The sequence below is a fragment of the Fistularia commersonii genome, chromosome 3, assembly GCF_037954325.1.
Source record: "Fistularia commersonii isolate RoL2024-O1a breed Wild chromosome 3, RoL_Fcom_v1.0, whole genome shotgun sequence".
In the NCBI taxonomy this organism is placed as follows: Eukaryota; Metazoa; Chordata; class Actinopteri; order Syngnathiformes; family Fistulariidae; genus Fistularia; species Fistularia commersonii.
Genome location: NC_141286.1, coordinates 7,060,006 through 7,084,039, shown reverse-complemented (window position 1 = coordinate 7,084,039; position 24,034 = coordinate 7,060,006). Strand labels below are relative to the sequence as shown.

General features: G+C 46.0%; 2 protein-coding genes across 8 annotated transcripts in view; one reads left to right on the top strand and one right to left on the bottom strand.

Moving 5' to 3' along the window:
• The window catches only part of dpf1 (double PHD fingers 1), a 57,211-nt gene extending 47,820 nt beyond the window's left edge, over nucleotides 1–9,391 (bottom strand). For 5 of the 7 annotated variants that reach the window (XR_015104544.1, XM_086143444.1, XM_086143453.1 and 2 more), the window contains exon 1: nucleotides 9,193–9,391. Coding sequence is in view for 4 of the 7 variants with exons in the window: in XM_086143444.1 (XP_085999570.1) it covers nucleotides 9,193–9,224 (32 nt within the window). In the remaining 3 variants the exon portion in view is untranslated. Of the gene's footprint in view, nucleotides 1–8,507; nucleotides 8,719–8,859; nucleotides 8,976–9,192 lie in introns of those variants that run through there. The other 2 variants (XM_086143455.1, XM_086143454.1) reach the window with 2 other exon arrangements.
• Nucleotides 9,392–11,515: 2,124 nt separating this feature from the next.
• On the top strand, nucleotides 11,516–20,228 carry LOC147235366 (zinc finger FYVE domain-containing protein 1). Its single transcript, XM_086143431.1, has 12 exons — nucleotides 11,516–11,730; nucleotides 12,648–12,929; nucleotides 13,528–13,750; nucleotides 14,082–14,299; nucleotides 14,420–14,526; nucleotides 15,366–15,474; nucleotides 15,595–15,692; nucleotides 15,770–15,887; nucleotides 16,849–17,019; nucleotides 17,142–17,334; nucleotides 18,262–18,360; nucleotides 19,059–20,228. The coding sequence occupies exons 1-12, from the start codon at nucleotides 11,614–11,616 to the stop codon at nucleotides 19,289–19,291; spliced, it is 1,968 nt and encodes a 655-aa protein (XP_085999557.1). The 5' UTR covers nucleotides 11,516–11,613; the 3' UTR covers nucleotides 19,292–20,228.
• Nucleotides 20,229–24,034: the final 3,806 nt, after the last annotated feature.

The window sequence follows — 24,034 nt, the reverse complement described above, 5'->3', positions numbered from 1 at the left end:
ATGCAAGGTACGTTGGTAGTCTTCGTCACAGCCATAGACGAAGGCCAGGCACAATCAAGGTCCAACTCGTTCTCTCTAAAACCCATCGGAACAGTCATTTGTTGCCACAAGAGAAATGTTCAGAAGCTAGTATTTTGCACAATGTTAGCTTATACCACCAAGTGTGAGGTAGGCACCATCAGCTGAACGTTGTGTTTGATTTCCTGGCAACCGAGCTGCAAACAGACAAGTGTGCCCAACGTCACAGTTGCCAAGCCAACCTGGAAGTGGTGCAGAGTCTTACCCCGGCAGTTTAGTCATCATCGATCAGGTGCATACAAACTAGCATGATTGGTTAACACCTCCCTGCAGCTCTGCGGCGCCGAAGAAAGTTCTCAACTTTGAGGCATCAGTGCCATAGCCTCGTATCGACAGCTTCCAATTAGAGCTGCTTTTTTTTTTTTTTTTACTTCGTCACCGCCTGTCTGAACGCAGCATCGGCCTCTCATTACGGAACAGACTAGACTACATTTTCCTCAGCTTTACCCAAGACAAAAACCAAGCTCCTCCCTCAATGGTTTCCACGAATGTGAAAAGCCTGTATCAATCAACCACCCGCCAAAGTCAAGCCATCCGTGGGGGGGACGCACGGAGCAATTTTTAATCAAAACGTCAACTTTGGACCGTCCTGTTAATTTCCTCACATGGAACTGCTGTCTCTCGTTAAGGATCACTGCCGGAATAACAAGCAAGTCTGTCCTCGAGTGAGGGTTTCACCGGCTCCTCATCTTCTCCTGGGCTCGATTTCTCTACCGACACAATGCATCAGCTATAGATCCTGCATCGCACCCATCCCAATGCCCCCAACCACACAAAGTTTGACATTAACTCTTCCTAACGCACACAAGTCTCATCAAGTGCCTTAGATGGCGAAAACTCTTTGGCCCTGTTTGACAGCCTGTTTTCTGTGCTTTACTTCCCTCGCTGCTCGGAGGTTAAGGTTCGTCCGTTTTGAGCAGCCTCCTCGTCGCCGGATAAGACGAGCCCTTTTCAGCTTTCAAGAATCTTCCAACTGTTGACTCGTCTTTTCCTCGAATAGGGTGCATCTTGAATAATGCACATTAGGCGACGCTATGTAACTTTGGTTAGAGGCCAATGACACAACCAAAATATAAAGGAATTGTAAAATCAAGAAAAATAAAATATCAGTCCTGCTATTGTTACCAAATGCTAATTTTCTGCAAAAAAAAAAAAAAAACTTAAAAGAATGCTGTTAATGACCAAAAAAACATTTTAGAAATTAAAGACATACTAAAGAAAGTAAATGGCTTATTTCTAAAGGATCGTTAATGTTAGAGGAGAGAATTTCTTGAACTTTCCCCACCGTTTTTTTTTTTTTTAAATTAAATTCATCAAAGTAATGTCAGTATTTTTGCTAATCCTGTTCATAGAAAAAAAGGATTCGTTTTTCCATCTCTAGGTCCTGTGAAGTTCTTCACTACCATTTCACTTCGACCTCTGGCATATCTGGCCTACATGTTACTCAACATGGAGACCTGAAATTTAACCTTTCGCTTTTGTTTCTTCAGGAGGTAAACAGGATGATCTCAATTCCATCCACTGATGAACTCTGAAGGCAAGGGTGGGGGTGGAAATAAGACCGACTCTGTCCACTGGTATCAAATCTGTCTGCCAACACCTCAACAGCAGTCATCTATTTTTTTTTTTAACTTATTTGTTCGTTTCATTCGGTCTGGTTTTCGAAAGGGGTGGGGAGGATGATTTAGACCACCACGTGAGGGAAGCCGACAACACGTCTGCAGCTAGATTAAAAAAAAACATTAATATATGTCAATAAAAACACAAATTTGGTCAGAATTCTCAGCAATATCGTGGCTAATTGACCCATGCAGATGCAGTAGCCCAAGGCTGGGACTGGAATCAGACAAAGACCAAGCGCTCCTGGATGACTCACACTACTGCTCGTGTCTCGTCTTCTAACGGGAAGCTTATAAAACACGCACCAAATTTCCAGGTACCTCATTGGTTCTCCCTGATCCCGGTGCATTTTTTTAATTTATCTATTTACACACCAGAGAGATTTAACTGAAGCACTTTTGCGATATGGAGAAGTTTTCAAAAGCAGTTTTTCCCCGCCGCAGTGTGGGCTGAAGCTCGCGCTGCCGAGTTAACCAGCAGCTGGTTTCAGGTTCAATAGCCCACTTGCCGTAACTGCGGCTCTAACTATCGCTCTCCTCGTCTAATTCTCAAATTGCTCCTTTAATACAGGAAAAGGTGTCAACACAGGATTAGTCTCCATTAAGAGGAAGCATCACAGCTGCTGGCAGAGCACACAGAGAGCCATCGAGAAACTAAGACAACCCTTCGATGGCCCGCCCTTCTGCCCAATACAAAACCCTGCTCTAATGCACCAACACACACACACACACACACACAAAAACAATTTTGCAATTCGAGCGGTTTTCCTTTGGTCGTATTTTCATTAATTCTATTTCAGGTTTAGCAATTGTCCTACACACACACTCAGAAGCATATTGAGAAATAGTAGCCGCTTTAGTAATTAACTGGCGTAGTGCCAGCTCTCCAACAACCAGGAGCATTGAAACTGAAATGTTCGTGCAGACATGATGGAAATGACAATCACAGTGCTGTGTGCAAGGGCACAAAAATAACACAAAGGACACCCCTGCAGATGCCTAGATGGATGAAAACGTATATGCAGAAACACATACATATGCATACACAAATGTACACAGATACACAGATATAATGTATGTAACACACACACACATACACACACACAGACACAGTATTGTGTCCCGAGCGCCACTACGCTAAGCTGAATTCCTTTTTTATTCAAATTTTTTTTAATGGACAATTCTGCGAGCCAATTGTCAGACGGTTTACCGAGGAATTCAGTCATTTCTCATTAATTAAGGGTTTTTAGTGTTGACTCGAGGCATTCTAGGTCAATTTAGAGAAAAAAAAATGAAAGGCGAACTTAGCTTGATGAAATCGGTAAATTAAACGGTATTTTTATATCCGACAACGATATATGAAACAATTCAAAAATTCCACTCAAATTGCACACTTGCACACAAATGTCCACTCCCACACGTGACCGTGCATGTGTGCAAAAATCTAACAAAGGGATACCTGTATGCACATAGAGACAATAAAATAAGCCAACATTTACAGCTCCCGCACACACACACACACACACGACGAATCAAGATTAGTTGAAGACAGGGAATGACAACGCCTGAAGCACATGTATGTGTGTGCGTTTTATGTGTCTATGAATCCTGAAGGCCACACTGAGCTGTCTGCATCAGTCTGCACTAAAGCAAACAGCAGGGAGGGAGAGACCTTCAGGAAAACACTTGAGAAACGAGTCTTTCTCTCACACACGCACACACACACACACACACACACACACAAACCCACAAATATATATCCATTGTTGACAGGCAGGAGACATGCAGCCTTCCTAAAAAGCACAGCCACCCCACAAGGCCTGCTCCGGGGAAGCTGTTGTCTGAATCTGTGGGGGATCCCTCATGTCCAATCCAGCGGAGGCCGTCCACTCCAGCGCATACCGGGGGCCGACTCAAGTGGTGTATCCACTCTCACACACTCTGCCAACGTGAGATTCTCGATGCAATTAACTACACCAATTATCCTGCGCTTTCAACCAATAGGGAAACGGAGGGCTCCCCCTAGAGGTGGAATCCCATCATTGGAAAAAGCTGATGAGAAATGTGAGGGAATTGGAAATTAAGTCCACGATTACAGAAAACATCAACACCAACAAAGGATTTCATTTTGAATGTCGGGCTCCAACTTGGTCTAAATTAGATAATTAAACTGGAAATGAAGTAGTCTACATGTAAATGGTTTTATGAGAGCTGAGGGCAGATTGTATGGGAGTGTTTTGCACTTTAGATTTGATAGCATATTCTGCAGAGACCGCACTGGTGGCCGTGTGTGTGTGTGCATATATGTGTGTGTGTGTGTGTGGGGGGGGGGGGGGGGTAAGCTTCAAGCAGGCAAAAAACACTTGAGTTTCTATACACCTGGTCCGCACACCTGTCTCATCCACCATTGTCCATCTGTGCAGTAACACACATCCTCACACACGCACGAACACACACACACACTGTAACAAGACATATATTGCTGTTTTCTGGCCTAAGGAGCTTTGTGTGTGTGTGTGTGTGTGTGTGTGTGCGTGTGCACGCATTGGAGAACTAATATCAGGCGGCCTACTGTACAGTTCCTCCCCTCCCCCAACACAGTCCTGCCATGGCTGAACTCAACAGATTAAACTATGCAATATCACCCATACCCATTCACCCCTCCTCCTCTGTCTCGCCCTCCACCTCCCCCCATCCACACCACCCTCGATTCAATTTCTTTCTTCACTCCTCTCCTCTCTCTCTCCCTCGCGCCGTCTTTCTCAGTGAAATGATTTCTGCCTTTACTGTCTTCTCCATCAGTTTCAGATATATGTATATGTGAAACAGCATATATATATATATGTGTGTGTGTGTGTGTATGTATGCATATATATGCGTGTGTGTGTGCAGGTGCGTGTGTGTATGATAAAAAAAGAATTGAGAAATTCTGTGGTGTGACAGAGTCCATTAGGCAGAAACAACAAAGGGGCCACACACTCAGTCTGACAGTGACACACACACACACACACACACACACACACACACACACACACACACACAAACACACACACAAACACACACACAACTGTGCGTGATGCAGTCTCTATGCAGGACCTGATGTCTGCCACACCACCAGCTGGAAAACGTCGGTTTGCTCGAATCTCTGTCAGAGCCATTCGTGTGAGTGAGTGTGCATGTGTGTGTGTGTGTGTGTGTGTCGGCTGCATATTTGAACATGACAAGAGGTGTGACGGGCTGAGAGGCAGAGGGAGGAACATGGAAGGCAGCAGAAGCATGCAACAGATTGTGTCATTTCACCCAGGGCTTTCCGTTACCTGCTTTGTGTGGTTTAAATAAAAAGTGGTATTTGAGATTTCCATTACTTCCTCCGGCTAGCTCTCATTGTCCACTAAAAACGTCTGCGTTCGAATCTTTTCACGTTTCATTGTGCGTGCCTGCGACGTGTGCAGTGAATGAAGGGTCACGCACTTAGCTCGCGGCTATTCGTGCATGTTCCCGTACAAGTTCCTATACGTGCGCGTGCATATCTACTCTTTGTGTGGGTGTATATAGCGCAAAGATAGCTGCAGTGTGTATTAAGGGCAGTACATCAGGGTAAGGCAATCTGCCTCAGAACAGCTCCTTCAGGTGAGATTTATCACCACTGCACTTGGCCTCTTATTATGGCGATGGATTCCCTACCTATATATCTGTGTGTGTGTGTGTGTGTGTGTATGTGTGCGTGCGTGCGTGCTCACCCCCTCCAACCCCGCCACACACACACCACCACTACCGCCACCTTCAACCCCCCTCCCACCCCCCCCAGTCTGCATCCTTATTAAAGTGCTGCAGAGGGAAGCAGCCCTTGGTCTGTGTTGACTCCACCCTTAAGAACTCATGAGGATCTAGTGGACACGCACGGACATGGGGAATAATATAAGACGGGAATGACGCGGGAGATGAAATAATGCAGGGGGGAGATGAAGAGGAAAGCATTCCAGACTTCCTCTCCCACCACATCTATTGTGATCGGACTACAGAAGCCCAATAGAACTACAAATTCCAAAATTCCTGGGTGGAAATCACGCAAGGTCCCATGGCATTGGTGCTGACTGACAGCCAGTTAGGTAGCACTGGAGAAATAGGTCATAGAGCTAAAAATACGTATCTATGTCTGCGTCTTTCTCTCTCTCGCTTTTCTCCCTACCCTGTCTTCTAAAACGTACCAAGTAAAGCAGACTTAAAGTCTAAATGAGGGGATGATGAAAGGGATAACGTGGAGAAAGAAATACCCTTAAAAACATTAGACCTCAGGCCCGCTCCATATGAATAAAGAACAAGCGTGTGTTTGTGCGCGTGCACGCATGTCAGTGTGCGCAGGTCCATTAACAAATGAGCAAGTAGGCGAAACGAAAGGGGAGAGGGAAGGGAGATGTAGAAATGGATGCTCGGGCTTTGGTTCAGCCGTCACGCAGGGCTGTTTGCACACAGAGCTGGTGATTACGTGGAGCTGTTTAGCCGAGTACGGTCAGGCGGCGCAGAAATAATATTATATAGGTCCTGCCGCCACTGCTGCACGCTGGAGCCCACGTCCGCCTTGAGTTAGAACAAAGAAGTTAAAAAGAGACCGAAAAATGAACGGCACGTCGGGAAGACGGCGTCGTCCGCTCAAACGCACGTCAGAAAAAAATATTTATACGGACGACAGACCGGGAGCGCTCCCTGCACAGACAGTCCACATCTACTCCGAATCCCTCTAAAGGAACTCTTGGAAATAAGCAATTCAGCAAGGTTTAGGGGGAATCTAGCCAAAGGCATGGATAATTTCCCCCAGTAGGTCTTACTGAATATTGAAGTGGTGGCATTCCGTGATTCGCAATGTAAAGAAGTGCGGCGGGGTGGGTGAGGGCGACGGGGGTCGAGAGCGCTCGGATGGTCGGAGGCCAAAATGGGAAAGAGAGAGTGAGACGGAAAGGAAATGGCTGAACAAAAGGGGGAAATGGCGAATAAAGTGATGGATGGGGAAAGTGATGAGGGGGGAGGGGGTGGACTTGGAAGAGGGGGCAGCAGGGGTGATGGAAGGACAGAGAGGAAGGAAGCGGAGGAGAGATTATCTCTAATCCAGAGGAGATAGCGCTGGTAGGGAGAGCGCCCCAGTAGATTGGAGCTCAACGCTCTCCTCCGCCAATTCGCCTCCTGCTTCTTGCATGCCGACACACACCGAGCGGCACCAGGGCCACCGCGCATATCGCAGGTCCCTCACACTCCACTGGGCAATGAGACACTTCACTCAGAATTTACATCCTCTGAATTATTTAGCATTTATTGCTGAGATTCAGCTAAAGGTTTAAGGACAGTAAGGGACAAGAGCATTGTCTGCCAGCCAGCGGACAGAATGGGACGCATTAAACCGAAGTGCGCTTCTGTTTTAATTGCAACTTCTAAGTAGGGATGCTAATGAAGGGGCCGCGTTTGGGAAGCCAACGTCGGTCAGATTAACGGAATACAGGCCAAACTCTGACACTGACAGTGCCGGTTACATTTGGAGGAAGGTGGTTCAGCTTGGGTTTATTCCAGGACGCGCAGCGGGGCATCGTCGCCGAACCCGTCGTGCCGGGATCCCCGCGGGACACAATCCGGCGGGCGACCGCAACGTTCAACGTCACGCTAAAATGCCATTTTGAGGACACCTTCGCTGGAAATTGGACAGTTCGTTTGTTACTAGCCCTGAGCTCGGTTTTAAGATTTTACTTTCTTCTTTTATACCCCCTCCCCCTAACCCCCCACATCTTATTACTACGGCCCACGCTGTCTCGTCCCCCAGCACCACACTGGTATATTCCGTGTAAATCAGTCAATTTAATCCCCTTGACGTGGCTGCGCGGGATGCCCCTGTGTGCAATCCGTCCACGCTTTGGCCCCGATTGGACAAAACTCCGGCCAGGGGGAAGAGGGGACCACCTGTCCAAACGTCATCGATATGGACAGCAAGCGGAGCCTTGAATTTACCAACTTAACACTTCATTTGACTAATGTCGAGGTGCATTAGCTTGGATGACACTAAAATACCATCACAGTCAATCAAGGCGGCTCACTGTTTCCCAGCCGGGAGGGGGGGGGGGACATTGTAATGCGGCTCCCTGTTAAGTGCACTTGAAGGCAGCACGTTACAGGATTGGATTTGCACGAAATGTCGCTTGTGTCTGCATCTGAGCGGCTGACAGGCAGGCGGACAGACAGACTGGCAGGCGGTCTGCATCCCACAGCCTGGCTCAGGTGAAACCTGCAGCAGAATCATTTGTCTGCTCAAACATCCAAGAGGTGCATGTTTATTTTTTTTTTGGGGGGGGGGGGGGGTGAAGTGAGGTGAGGGTTTTTTTCGTTTTTTTTTTTTTTTTTGTTTTGTTTTGTTTTGCTCCCCGGTTTGAGATCTTTGCACGGGAGCCGCTGATAGACGCACATCAGCCACCCTTTTTTTGGCCGGAAGCCCGGGCGTCCAGCAGGCGTCTGCATTCCGGTTTTCAGGATAAAACAAAAAAACAAAAAAAAAAAGAGACGCCACCCCCACCCCACCCCACCCCCAACCTACCACCATTTACAACAAAAAAAAAAATGCACAAAGGGGGGGGGGGGGGGGGGGTGATGGGAGAAGAAACTTCACGGAGATTCCGTCGCTTTCCGGACCCACGCGTGGGGATTGGACATAAATGCAATGCAAAACTGAGATTGCAAATAATAATAATTATGATGATGTTTAAAAACAAGGGTTTTAGCGCAAGTTGAGCTCGGCCCGGTACATTCCCGGTAGAAGGTAACCGCTCTGCCTACCTGTTCACCCCCTCTCCCTCCAAAACAGCGCACAGGGGCGCAGTGTGCCCAGCTAAGCTGCCTGCCGGAACGGCTCTGCCCGCCGCTCCGAACCCGGCTTTGCCCGCGATCTTGGCTGGCTTACGCCGGCGAGGGGACGCGCCGGGGTCACCCCAAAAAAAAAAAAAAATCTACCTCCGGCATTCCTCCATACCCCCCCCACCCACCCGTACCCCCCCACCCACCTCCCGCCGCACACGCTTGGCTGTTGTCGGGTCGGGGGAGGGGGCGGCGGCGGCGGCGACGGCGGCGGCGGTGTCGGCGTCGGCGGCGGGGAGGGATCTTTTGCACGGATCGCACCGGGAGAGCGCACCGTAAACGGAAGATCCGTGACAGCTCGACATGCCAACTTTTCCTCTACAAACACACACACATGCACATGCACACACACGCAAACACTCAGTCTCCCCCTTGCACGTATAGATGCTGCGCTGGTAGTCATGCTGAGGGATGGAGGTGGTGGTGGTGGTGGTGGTGGTGGTGACGGAGGGTGGTGTGTGTGTGTGTGTGTGTGTATGTGTGTGTGTGTGCGTGTGTGTGTGTGTGAGGGGGGGGGGAATCTTCCCATTTCTAGCTCCTCAATTGCACTGACAGCATGCACAAACACCAAAAAAGCCCGGCGAGTCGGAAACGCGCAAGTACTTACGATTTGAGGGGGTTCTGCACCGCTGTGGCCATTTTTGATATAGTAAAATGATAGAATGCAACACCGCAGAGCCCCGGTATTGTACATGTAATGTAGCAGCTATTTCAATTTCATTCATTCTCCTGGGCTGCGGCTGCAGCGCGCAGCCAATGGGAGGCGGGAGCGCTCCGTGACAGCATCGGGGAAGTGTAGTTTTTTACGCATGTCAACATGAAACATGCCGAGCGAGCGCACTACAAGTACCGGCGCGGGTTGCGCTGTAAGTAAAAACTACAGTCCCGCCTCGGACCTGTCAGGGGGCAAAGCCAGCCCCCCGGATCCGAATTTGTTAGTAAAATGTCTACAGTTATGTCAAGGTTGGGTCGCGGGACTGTCTGTCATTCTTTTCCCCGGGACTTTGCTGCACCCCCTCCCTCCCCCCCCACACACACACACACACACATACACACACAACGGTCGATGATGGACGACGCAGGGGATCCGCAAAGCCAGGCAGGGGAGGGTGATTCACAAAATTCACAAGTTATTTTTGATGCTAATATAATGATAGATTTGTGCCACCCAGGTGAGACACGAACATGATTAAAAAAAAATCGTTTGAGTTATTCCTGTTGCAAAGAGGCACTTTCCTTTTCGTTTTTCCTCTAAAATGTTTTAAAAAAGGAAAATATTACAGCTTAAATTCAAATGTCGGGGTCAACATCAGCCATCTCAAGTTGCAGAATTAGTTTAACCTCCAGCAGACGGGTCACTTCCTGTATTTTTTGAAGTTCACACTCAGCAAATGACAAATCTCCATTTCATTGCATTAATGGAAAATATAATCTTCTTGAAGTTGGAGGTAGAAATAGAGATGAAGGTACTGGGTGCGTGTGAGAACCTACCAACCCTCGACAAAGTTGCATTAAGACGTTGACTATCAAGCACTAAAATGTGGGGTCTGACTTGATATTAATAGTCATCACATTACAACTGTTCCTCCTCAATATTAATTCAAGAATATATTAGTATGCAAATATTTAGAATTTCCCAACAAGGTGCGCCTCCTACATCATTATAAAGTCCATTTCTTGGAGTTTTTTTTTTTTTTTTTGACCCAGTAGGGGTTTTTAGATGTCTCAACCCCCTTGCGTGTCGCTGAATATTGAATCATGTTTGGATTCCTGACGAATTGTAGGAAAAATTGTGCCCCGGCCATGTAGAACCAGATTTCTGTTGAACTGTGCTGAATATTAAAACAGTCTAATGGTTTCGAATGGTACACATTATACCGAAGCCGACACTTTGGAATGTAAGACCGAGGAATTAAGCCCGTGAGCGCACACTTGTATCCGACTGTCGTTCACAGCGGGTTTATGGTGTTTAATTTGGCCAATGGAGTAGACAGTGTGTCTACACAACCTTCCATCAGCAGCTGCACGGTGATGGACGCGTGGCAGATCTCATGTTATCTATGCCAGGTACAGTTCTGCTCTGAGCAGTTTTAATTATTCATTAATCAAGGGCAATGGGTTGAGTGTAGTGCTATAATTGATTCTTTCAGACATTTGTCTCTCATGGTTGAGCTTGGCACAAAGGCCAGGGACCTTCTCCAAACCCCTCACTCCATCTGCTTGGCTGTCCCTACCTGCACAAGCTGAATAACATTTGCCAGCCCATTAAGTTATACAGTATGTAGGTGAATATTACACTGGTTTCTTGCAGCAGTTTGGTATTCTGAGTTCCCCGGGAACCCCAACATTACTTCGCAACCATTTTAGAGAGGGAAGAAGGAAAAGAGAATGAGACGGTGGTCAGGCGGGGCCGTGCCAAAACGGAGGAGCTGAAATGCAGGAATTTCTTTCTCCATGTCATGTTAGCAGCAGTGGCGCCGCCTTAAGCCATCTAGTGACATGTGATATTTATAGATCTGTGCTAACAAATATTTAATGAACATTAGCAAGCAGCTCAAAGATAGTAGTGCACCACAGTTAATGGGAAACTTTGATTCAATCTGCAGCCTTTTATTTGATCATTCAGTCTTTTTTTTTTGCATGCATGGCAGCTTAGAAAAACTGGAATTGATGGGCTTGTTTTACCTTTAATTTTTGCAGAGGGGTAAATCAAAAAAAAAATTGAGTTGAGAAAGTAATACTGTGGGTCGCGAGTTCACAATCTCATTTCAATTTTATGCAGTCTTGCTCATTTTGGAAGTTTGTGAGTTGCAGTGCTGCGCTGCGATGAGTGGCCACTAGATGGCGCCAACGCGCCGAGGACGGACGCACGATGCGTGCTTCGTCACCGCTTGCGTCATCAGTGGCTCCTCCTGCAGCGTCAGCGGTACACGCGCTGTTGTTGTGATTGACAGAAGGCAGGAGTGTGGCTGAAGTTTTCGCCCTGGCCTCAGTCGTTACAAACATGCCTTGACTAAAAGGGACAACGATGTCTGAAATATTAGTAAAGGAAATGGAGGGGATGTCAGTTAACCCGGCGAAAGTCGGGGAGGGAGCGGCCGGGGCGCGGAGCTTCCTGCTGGTGGACGAGCAAGAAAACCTGCAGGTTAGTTAGCTAAGTTAGCTAACGGCAAACTGTGCTAAACAGTAGCTAACAACTAGCCGCTAAGCTAAGAGAAGTCAGATGAAATAAAGTCTGATATTGGAAATAACCAGTTGACTTTCGTAAAAAAGAACGAGATTCATGTAAACATAAATTACCTAACTAGTAAATTATCACGTTAGAATCAATATAGTCGCTGGACGTTTGTGACAATTTCTCGTTGCATTAGTATAACGTTCATATGTATTGTAGCTTTAAAGGCCATTCTCTTCCGTCTTTACCACATAAGGCTCACAGCAACTCGGAAGAAAGTGCTTCCTTCGAGATCCAGATACTGTTAGGGTTTTTTTGTCGTCGGGGAAACTCACCGGTGGATCTCTGACGCAGCTGACTTGCTGGAAGTCGCTGTGTATTTGAAGTCTTGTACGTCAGATCAAAGTGCAGGTGATAGTGACCGAGCCATTTCCCAACCCTGTAGTTCCTTTGTTTGGAAAGTGAGTACGAAGCCAAACGGGCCGCCTCTCAAAAAGTACAAGTACATATAAGAGTGCTTGAAGTTTAGTGACACCTTGTCACTTCACAATCAGATTAGTGATTTGATGGCTGCCACATAAATATAACTGAAAGAGGACTCCCAAGTATGTCCTAGTAGTGCAGTTGACGTGTTTATACCTGAAACGCCATAAAAATATTAGCCATGTCTTTGTTGGGCAGGTGCGTGTTGTCAAAGCATCATGATTCAGGTAGCGATTCTTGTGCACAGAGACAGAGACCGCTGAAGGATCCATCAGGATCGTTGAAAAAAAGGCAACGCTTGGTGGCTATAACATCCACCACGGCTGCAGTTTTATAATCCAACTTGTCCCTTTCTGCTGAAGATCCCTTGTAACCCCTCTTTTTGGTCTTCTGGTCGTCACCAGGTCCGCGATGAATCAGAGTTCCTGGACAGACTTGGCTGTGGGGACGTGGCGGGCGTCAAAGTTATCTCAATCTTTGGGAACACTGGTGATGGCAAGTCCCACACCCTCAACCACGTCCTGTTTGGTGGCGAGACCGTGTTTTTTACGTCCAAGTCCCCCAGCTCCTGTACAGTGGGAGTGTGGGCAGCCTATGAGCCAAGCCTCGGCTTGGTTGTCCTGGATACCGAAGGCCTGCTGGGAGCTTCGGCAAATCAAAACCAGAGAATGAGGCTTCTGCTGAAGGTAAAGTCTTTTGGCTGTCATCCCTCTGCCAAGTGGGGTCAAACAGCTATGCCACTACCAAATATCAGCATTCAGTAATGTCTTGCTTTCATTTCAAATGGTTTCTTCCTATTTGTCACGACAAAATAGTGGCTCCGGCTGATCTGATGATAGCTGGTGATATAGAAAGTCAAGTTTGTCATATATGATAAAGAACAATATATGTATTTAGATGTACATTAGGAAAATAATACCTGAATTAGAGCCCGTGGTTGGCTCAGAACTGGTCATGAATGTAATTACGCCTCAGTAGCTCTTGATCACTGTCAAGGAAAACAATTGCTTTTGAATTTATTATTTAAAAGTAAATATTTCTTAAACAGTAGTGGATAAAGTGTTTGGTACAGATGGTGTTTTTTTTTTTTTTTTGCATTACAGTTTTTTATTAGGACTAACTAGAACTCTGCGAATACTTAGCCTGGTGAAAGCACATAACAGGCATGTGTGCATTTATAAACCAACCTCTTGTAGTTATGAGCCAGGAAAAGCCCTTGCATTTGTTGAGTAAAGATGCAACCTCTGTCTTATAACCCCCCCCCCTCCCCCACATCCCATCCAGGTGCTGGCGGTGTCTGACATCGTTGTGTATCGAACCCGAGCTGAACGGCTTCACAATGACATGTTCCAGTTCTTGAGCAGCGCTTCGGGGGCCTATTTGAAGCACTTCACCCCAGAGCTGAGGGCTCTCTCCAGTCGCTGCGGCCTGGATGTGCCTCTCTCATGTCTCGGGCCCGCTATCATCGTTTTCCAGGAGACGACACACACCCAGCTGCTTGGACACGGTGAGGGAAGGAAATCATTCTTTTGCTTTTTTTTTTTGATACAAGCCTTCTGGGTGAAAACCTGTTTTGAATAACGGTTAAAGCCAAAGAGATGAGATTGCCCTTTGGGGATAAATAAAGTGCTTTGACTTGAAATGGAAATGTTTCATGTCTGTGATTATGCAATCCAAAAAAAATATTAATATAATTTTTGCTTTGATTGGAATCTACTCATATGCTGTCAATTTGATCAGTTGATTCATTTCCACCCTACAGAGCTAGACCTATAAAACGCAGCCCCATCCTATTTCCTTTTGGGTTCCAATTTTGAGGCTTTCCCACCCATCTGTAGATTTGAAGTCAGCGGGCCACGCGGACACTCAACTCCAAAAGCGATTCCATGACCTTGGCTTGGGCACCGAGGCCTTCAGTTCGGTCCAGTACGTCGGCACTCAGACCATCATCCCCCCCACCGACTACAACGGGCTGCTGGAGGCCGTGAAGCAGCAAGTGAATAACACTCACACCCGGTCCCCACGCCAACCTGGTATAGTGTACCACGCTCTGGAGGTAAGAGGTGGACTTGTGGACACCGTGAAGTAGACATCAAGGCGACGCCTTGGTGCAGAGATGAATTTATTTTTCATGCCATTGTTGTTGTTTTTTTTCCTCTTTGCCACATCACATCAGGGCCTGAGCGACCGTTTTTGCGGGGAACTGTCAGACGACAAGATGACTCTGTACTCTTTCTTCCCCGATGAGTACTTTACCTGCTCCGCTGCATGTCTGAGCTGCAAGTACGTCACCGGGTACTTTTCCGGGGGGTTTTCACACGCCGGCTCGTTGTCATGACACCGGCTCGTCTGTGCGTTGGTCCCATTTTCGTGACAATACATAATGTCTCAGAAACAATGGGAGGCCATGTCTTTGAGTTAGGCAGAAATGTGTTGTCAAGAATAAGCTGATTAAAATTTGCTCAGTGTGGTTTCATTAAACCCATTTCTGGCCTTAAGTAACGGTGACTCACTGAATTGGCTTGACGTTTGAGTGGTGATGTTTTATCCTTTTAGCAGTCAATGTCGCTGGAAGGTCGAGATTCCCAAGGAATTATAAGGGTTCAATGCTTTTCTTCAGCTTATAAAGTCATTACTAAATTTATTGCACAGCCTGGACAGACATTTCCACATTGGTGATAAAACAATTGACTGAATGCAACTGGCAGGATCAATTTGAGATGGGGGAAAAAATACCCTTTTGTTTCTTGTCCATCTTTGTAATGGAATGCTTTCCCGTCAGATGGAAAAACTTGCACACGGAATTTCATTCTCAGGAGCCCCAAGTGTTTCTTTTCTTTTTTTCTTCCTCAGCAGAGGGAGAAATAAAAATTTAATGTATTTTCCATGTGTTTTGGAAAGACGTTTCGGCTCCTGACGCACTTAGGTTAGTGTGAGAAATGATTAAAGTGGACCCGAGCAGGTTCTTCCCTGGACTAACTCATTGCACTAGGTAGAAGTTTGAAGAAGCCTGTCATTTTAAAATCCTGAGTCAAACCAGTCAAGTTCCAATTTAATCATAAAACATTAAGTTTTAGGGTTTTAAACCAGTGCCGGAATATTTGTCTGTCTGTCTGTTCCAGCATCCGCTGCAAGAACGGAATGAACCATCTGAGAGACAGGGTCCCCCACATGGCAGATGGACTGTGCCAGTATGCCCACCAGTACAACAACAAGGTCCTAATTTGCAAGGTGAGCCGCAGGCGAGGCCTTAAACAGGTCATCTGATCAGAGGCCCGATTCGCAGCCCCTGTCAACGATTACTTATTATTCTTGCATTTTTAACTGGGAAAAAATAACGAAACTCCTCAGCGGTGCTATGAAGCCGGCAGGGAGATGACAGTTGTGCCCAAGACTTCAGCTTCATCCGACAACCCGTGGTTCGGACTGGCCAAGTTCGCCTGGTCAGGGTAGGTTAAGCACTCCTTTTCTCTACCCTTCACCAAGCCACCTGACACTTACAACCCCCCCCCCCATCTCCTCCCAGCTATGTGTTGGAGTGTCCCAGCTGCGGTGTCATCTATCGCAGCAGGCAGTACTGGATCGGAAACCAGGACCCAGAGAGCAGCGTGGTGCGTTCAGAGGTCAAGCACGTGTGGGAGGGGGTGAGTACGTCCACGCTAGTTTCACCCACTCACTTGAAATCCGCAAATCAAACAGTCTTCGTAAAACATTATTTTGGTTTTCATTTTCTATGCTATTTACAGTAAGACCGTGATTTCCGAGTTTTATTTGTTTCATGAGCGTGTCATGAGTTGCGAGCTCATGACTCAATTTGCTGGTATATCAAATATAATTCCCCCATTAAAATAAATTGCAACACTATCAATGTGCTCCAGCCCTGAGGTTTTATGTATTTTTAAGTAACAAAAATGTACTTTTTAAATCATAATAAATGAAAAATAATGATATATTATGAAAGAGAATGTAAAGAAATAAACTTTTAAGTGTATTTACCTTGAAGATTGGACGAAGATGCCACTGGTAGTGGAAGTTGGAGCTTTTCATTTCATGCTCCATTGCTTAACTTACTCACTTAAGGCTATAATTCTCACTATATTTACCTTGCACACTCTGCTGCACTTTGCTGGCTAAACTTAATTTAGCAACGCAGTGAATGCAAGTCTTCTTTTTAAAATGATCAAACCGTCTCCGACCAGCTTTGAATGACTGTTGACATTCCTGCAGTCTGCCACAACCGAGTCCCTGTAAATGCCTTGCGCCCTCTCACAGTCGATGCTCTCTGTCATGGTATCTCACCAACAACTTCTCAATTTCTTCATGGACAAGTCGACAAAACCTCACTCATGTTTAGCCATGAATTTCGCAGGGCTACCTAGTGGCGGGTAGCACATCAGATTTCACCAGATGCCATTACATGGACAGCGGCGGTTACATCGGTGTCAAACGTTCATTTTCCTCGTTCGTAACTCGGATCCTGGCTCGTATCATAAAGCAAAAAAAATCGACTGAGCGACAGCTCGCGTCTCGAAAAGTTGATGTACTCTTAAGTCAGGCCTCAACTGTGTCCGATTGGAGCAATTTAAAGTGTAATCTCCTCCCCAGTCGGACTCCTTCCTCACCAACCATCAGAATGCGGCCCAGAGGGTGCTGGACGGGATGAACTACGTGATGCAGTCGGTGTCTGACTACAGCACCGGCCCCACCAAAGCTGTCACCTCGTGGCTGACGGACAAGGTGGCGCCGCCGTACTGGAGATCCAACACTGAGATCACCGTGAGTGCTGAAACATCACAAGCAAAAAAAAAACAGCCTCCCCTTTAAAAACCCGGCAGCTTTTTTTCACAAGAACGTGCCCCAGTTGCAATCAGTCGCCCCCCTCTCTTCGAGCTCCTCAGGCTTGCCACGGCTGTCAGAAGGTGTTCGAGGAGGCGGAGAGGAAGCACCACTGCCGCTCCTGCGGCGAGGGTTTCTGCCATTCCTGCTCCAGCCACAGGATGCCGGTCCCAGAGCGCGGTTGGGGCAGCGGACCTGTCAGGGTTTGTCTGGCGTGCTACCGGCAGGGAGGACCGGCCGACAGCAACAGCCAGGGTGAGCTGTTCTCACCCGCTTTGTGCTCTTTCATTGTTCAGCTCAGCTTAAAACAAAGAACACACACATATTTTCACCTTGTGGTGCCTTTTATCCATTTAGACAATCTAGCTTTCATTTTCATTTCACTGTTTTTTGCAGGTGTCAAAGATGTACGCTTTGTCTCAAACATAAAAGGTCTAAATGGAGCTGAGAGCAAATAAAAAAATCACAGATTAGGTTATGTATAAAAATTGATGTACATCCAAGAGTGAAAAACAGCCTTTTATAAATGTGCTGACAGTTAATATAGATAATACTGATGATTTTCAATAACCGGCCCATTTCTGCAATTATAAATTACCTTGGAGTGTTTCCCAATGTCCTTCGAGCACAACGGTTAATTTGTATTTTTTTTTTATACACTGCTCAAAAAAATAAAGGGAACACTTAAAAATCACATCCTAGATCTAAATGAATGAAATATTCTTATGAAATACTTTGCTCTTTACACAGTTGAATGTGCTGACAACAAAATCACACAAAAATGATCAATGGAAATCAATTGTATCAACCCATGGAGGTCTGGATTAGGAATCACACTCAAAATTAAAGTGTAAAAACAAACTCCAGGCTGATCCAACTTTGATGTAATGTCCTTAAAACAAGTCAAAATGAATCTGTGTTGCTTCCTGAGTGGACACTATGATTTCACAGAAGTGTGATTGACTTGGAGTTACATTGTGTTGTTCAAGTGTTCCCTTTATTTTTTTGAGCAGTATATTTACCGATACTAAATCTTAATTTGCCTATTCACAGAATGGACATGGATATTTGCTCTCGCCTTCCAGTCGCTGTGTCGTTTCTTTCCAGAATCATTGTTTTGTCAGATTTTTTTTTTTTTTAAAGTTGTCATTTTCCGCTCAACAAACCCCGATCTTCTTCCAGTGTGTAAAGTGGAGACTCACGGCCTGATCGCCCGGCGGGTGGCGGAGGCTGCGCAGTCCACCCTGGACATGGTCAGCACGGCGGTGGACTACCCCCTCTGTGAGTTCAGCACCGTCACACAGGAAGCTGCGTCCTTCTTCTCGGCTGAACGAACTTGGATTGACACTTCCCATCATTGTGGTTCATTGTAAATGCACATCTCGACTTGCAGTTTTCTATTTTCTAGTTACACCTTTCGGGTGGGTTTGTCTAAAATGGATTGTATACCGGGTACCTGGCTCCCGATGGATCCTAATTTCGCACATTTCAGTTGCTGTCTGGCAACTGTCTGCAAAAACTGTGAAAAACATCCTTTTTTTTTTTTATTTCCACCAGAAGTCCAATCTTTAGGACTGGCAATATTTTTCTGTTGGCAAAACAACCACAAAATAACACCTCTTGATTTTGGGAGGGTTTTTCTATAGGTTGAGTTTTTATATTATGTATCTTTAAACTTTAGGATTTAAACTATTTGACGGGCTGAAAATCAGATGACCTGGCATGGCAGAGGGTTCACTGTTTACAGTTAAAGGTGGCGTGTCAACTAAGGAAGGATACATAGAACACATAAGTATTCGACAGCCAGGATGCCGTTCGTGGGTCCCAGATGGATGTTTGTAGATTCACTCCATGAACATTAACGTAGTTTGCGAGCCTCCAAAGCGATTCCCATCAATCCATCTGTGTCTTAAGTGTGCAGTCACAGTAGGATATCTGTGAATTTGTCCAAATGAAAGCACTTCCTCGCTCTTCCTCAGGTTTCGTGAAGGACGTAGCTCGACCGGACTACTGGGTTCCAGATCAGAACATCACCCAGTGCCACCAGTGCTCCAAAACCTTCACCCCTGTGATGTCCAAGCACCACTGCAGGGCCTGCGGGCAGGGCGTGTGCGGCGCCTGCTCCACACACATGAAGCCGGTCCCGTCCAGGGGATGGGATCACCCCGTCAGAGTGTGCGACAGCTGCCATGCCCGCTCCGACAGCCTGTGAGCCCTCCCAAGCCAGAAGGATTTTTTTTTTCCCTCTGTCTTCCTCAGACGATCCTTAAAAACACTGTGAATCTGAGCGCCGCCCCTTCGAAACGGAAGAACTGGAGTGAGGCTTTTTTTTTTTCGTGTGAAACATTTGCCGGCTGGTTTCCAGGCTCGGGGGTTTCCGCTCTCCGTGCCGTTGGCCCTCTGACCAACTCCAGCCACCATCTCCATCACATCGCCACTAGAAACGAGATGCTGATCCCTCCCCCGTCATCCCGGACAGAGCCAGGACTCTGCAGGCCGCAAGAACAACATGCGTGGAAAAAAAGCAGGGACGTTGACACGTGCAGGGTTGCAGGATTCCCCCGCCGAGCTTTCAGACAAGTTGGCGTCACGCAAAGTCGTTCCGATTTGCTTTTAATCCCTGTTTTTTTTTTTTTTTTTTTTTAATCATGTTGGACGTGGCAATGCGATAGCACTAATGGAGGGAGGAAGAAAAACATACAGCCTGGAACTATTTGGGGGGAAATGAGACAATGTGACAATGTTTGGGATCTCCCCGTACACGCCAGGAAGACGTGAGCTTTTCGTGTCTACCAAGCCTTTCCTACTCTTAGAGATGTATTCTGTGTATAGTGAAAAGGTATATTATAAAAAAAAAAATCTCTATAGTGTATCACGTTATAGACATTCCAATGAGTTGATCCTAACAAAGCTGCTGCTTAGGGATTCCACTGCGCTGGACACTTCTTGAACGCGGCAGGAAATGTGCAAAACCTCGCACTCATATTTGACGGGACATTTCTACGCCGAACACGCCTCTGTCGCGAGGGCCGACCTATTTTACCAACGGAATGTGTAAAAGGTCAAAATTTTTTTGATTTTTTTTCTTTTCTTTTTTTTTTTCTTTATATCAGCCTCGTCCAATAAAGACAACGTGGTTCCCGCACAAACACATCCAGTCCCTTCCTGCCTTCGCCACGGTTACTCGGTAACAAACATTACGCCTGCGTGGATTCCAACCGTTGCCTCTAACCCAATTAGAAAACCCAGTCCGTGTGACACGAAAAAGAAAAATAAACCTAATAATCCATATCCCTGGCCTGAGGCGAAGGAGCGCACAATCCAGCCCTGTTCTTGCACAGCAGGACGCGGGTTTTAATTAACATTGTTCTCTGATTTAACTGTTTAAAGGTTAATAGATTCAAATGAAGTCCCCTTTTCTAAAACCCTTCCAGAATGAGCTGCAAGTGCTCACCTTCTGTAGCAGAGCCAAGCAAAGATTTGCAGATTTGTGTCACTAAATTCATAAAACCGTTCCCCACATCAACTCCTCCGGTAACACTAGTTTTCACAATCTAGCTAATATTTTAACTCCCAACCATCTATTGTTTTTTGCAGCGCCATCAACATGACCCAAGATGGACTGTACTGTATATTTCCAGTATGAGGTTGTGTGAGGTTCATGGCCTCGGGTCATGGGACCGCTGCGGTTTTCTCCACCCAGCGATTAAACAATCCAAAATAAATGACTTCACCTTGGCAGTAATGTCTTGCGCAATGAATGTCAATACAGAGGCGACAGACTGAAAGAAAGGGTTCTATGTCCCCACTAAATCCACATAAGACATATATGTTTTTAAAATGTGTACGTTCATAAATAAATTGGCATAAAACCCTGATGATAGAATCACTTATAACTGCTTTTTACTGTCAGCAGGAGATAAATGTCCTTTTTTTTTATAGTTTTCAACGGTAATACACCGCTCTCTGCTCGTTTTCCCACCGCACAACTGACACGCCTGTAAGAACTACAAACTGGATTTAGCATGTTGCTGCAGCTACAGTGGAAAACATCTGGAATCACAGATGGGACAGATTCTGGCGAGCAGCTTGCTCCCTTTTTTTTTTCCTGCTTCCGACATCAACATCGGTGGAGACATTTTTAACAAAAAGTTGTTTGAAAAATCTTTGTTTACATCAATGTGAATGCAAACAACGCTCCGTAAACACAAGCATCTCACTTGAAATTGGCCGGTTTACCAGGCGCTTACGCCTGTGCTACAGCACGGTTGCTGCTTTTATAATAGCAGCCATTGTGATGCGTAATTTCAGGGTTACACACGTGTAATTAATAACATGGATTACCGCCTGAGTGTGAGTCATCTGGCTCATTGGGCGCCAAATAGTACATTACATCATGTTCATATGAGTATTTCATCATGCACCAAATTGCCGGGCAGCTATATATTTTTGCACAAAAATACATATACATACATATGTTTACATATACTAATATTTGTGTGTGAGTGTATAAAGTGTGAGGGGGGGGCAAAAACAATGAACTTGAACTGCTCCTGTAGGAACTATAGTTATAGTACAGCGTTTTTCCACTGAGAGGCGCCAGATGCACAGAAATGATAGGGTTTTCCTTTGGCAAACGCTGCTCTGGACCACCCACTGTGATTTGTCCTGGGTGAATCCCACTTGGGTTTTTTTTTTTGTTTTTTTTTCCTTCCATCCCCCCACCTCCCGCAGAAAGGATGGCAGAAAGGAGGAGGCCAACCAAGAAGATGAAATCAAAGGTAAAGCAGTAATTTAGTTGGAAAAAAAAAAAACTCAGCCGAAGAATCACGTGGGGTGGAATGATTGTATCTCCAACCATCTGTGTATGAACAAGTTGACATAAAAAATAAAGAAAATGTATAGTCCAGCAATGATGTCATAATCAAATGCCACAGAGGCACTTTAGCCGATTGCATAAGACCTGTACAGTTGTATATGATTATGAAGCTACACATCCAAGAGAAAGATTGAAAGGTCTGCACAGGAGTTCTTATTTTAGATCAAATCTGATGATCATCGTTACATCTATCCACCTCGTGCCTCTCACGTGTCACACATACTGCCAAGTGGAATCACTCAAATAATTTGAGGGGAGCAAACTATGGGATGGGGCAGAATGCCGGCCCTTCAGGCTCCACATCCCGGTGATTGACAAGTGCGGGCAGAAGGTGGCACAGCCTGACACTGCATGTGTGTGTGTGTGTGTGTGCGCACAAGTTCAAACTGCACAACAACCAACGAAGGTCCGACCATAAAGAACTTTCCAGCAGCTTAATCTTTTTTTAATCTAGTGCTATAAACAACTGAACTTGGGAACGGAACCAACAACCCTGATCACTACGAGGACGCATCACCAGCTGTCGTCACAAAAAAAATGTGGGTTTGTATATTTTTGCTTTAAAATCCAATAGTTGCCTGACGCTAACAATTTCCCCATCGTACGTCCCCAACCGTTAGCACCCTGTGTGTTGTTAGCTGTGTTAGCCTTGCCTCAGCATCCTCAAACCTTGGGGTTAGCATTTCTGACACGTGCATTTTTCTTGTCACACATACGCGTGGCGTTTTTGTCACGGTGTTCCGATCCCAGCACACACGCATTATATCTGTGTCGCTTCCAAACGGGGGCTTGGGAGGGGGGGGGGGTTGTCCTCTACATTCACACGTCAGCCATCTGTGCTCTGAACAATAAGCAATCTGCCGCAAACGATCAATAGTGAACGCGTGCAATTTATCAATGCAATTAGTTCTTCCTATAGCTCCAGGGATGCAATGTCACTTTGCCAGCACTGTGTGCCGTATGTGTGTTTGCACACATGCGTGGGACAAAATGCAGAAAAAAAAAAATCAGGATAAAGGTTGTTACATCTAGTGTGTGTGTGTGTGTGCGTGCATGGCACAGATGTCATTATCCGGAGCTGATCTCCCCTATCTTGGTATGGCCCATTAGGTAAACACCATTACAGAGCCTACACTAAGACTGCTATCAGATGTTCCAGTCACACAGCGAGATGCCAACACACACTCATCTGGACACACAAACAAGCACAGACATACACACCTTCCATTTCCATCTGTTCAATTACATAAATAAAAGGCTCAGCTGAAAAGGGATCGCAACTTCAACAGCATTCATTTTGTAAACACTGAAGCCAACGGTGGAGGGGGGAGAGAAAGAAAGAGAGAGAGAGAGTGAGCGCAGGTATGTATTAAATCCAGATACTAAAAGAGCTGAGCTTCTCTTCATTTTAGTTACAGAAGGCCAAATTACACAATACACACACACACACTTGTCTGACCCACCCGGAGGATCCATTAGTATGATATTGTGTTTTCAGCTATCACATCTTCCGGCTCTGGTAATTTATGGGACTGTCTTTTGTCGACCGCAGCACTTTGTGAATGTTACAAATTAGCCCCGTTCTTTGTTACCATGGCAACCACGCATCTCCGTCTCCACCACCCCTGCCAACTTTTACAACACCGCATGACGCAAAAGACAGGGTTTTCAAAAAAGGATGCTTTTCCCTAATAGCTACATGTAATGTAAATACATAGCCATTTATATATTTGTATATAATATATTTGAACAGGTTTGAATTTTGGATGAACGGATGAATTTGGCCTCCAGAAAATACAAATAAGTGTGTGTGGGGTTCAGAAGAGTGCTGGTGATATTTCCTGCCCTGAAACACACACTGACTCACTCTGTACTCAGATCAGAGGACAATGGCCAGAGTGAGAGTTACTGCTGCCACAGTTTAAGAGCTCTGTGTGTGTGTGTGTGTGTGTGTGTGTGCGTGCATGTATATGTCTATGTGCGTATGTGTGTGCACCCGTCCTGTTTCTCACGGCCCCTGGGAAAAGAAAAGAGGCCTTGTCTGGCTCCATCAGTGACTGGAGCGGCGGCGGTGGC

Coding starts and splice junctions, on each gene's coding strand:
- LOC147235366 (XM_086143431.1), top strand. CDS start 11,614: ATGTCTGAAATATTAGTAAAGGAAATGGAGGGGATGTCAGTTAACCCG. Junction 15,475..15,594: donor ACAAGGTCCTAATTTGCAAG/GTGAGCCGCAGG, acceptor GAAACTCCTCAG/CGGTGCTATGAAGCCGGCAG. Junction 15,888..16,848: donor TCAAGCACGTGTGGGAGGGG/GTGAGTACGTCC, acceptor TCTCCTCCCCAG/TCGGACTCCTTCCTCACCAA.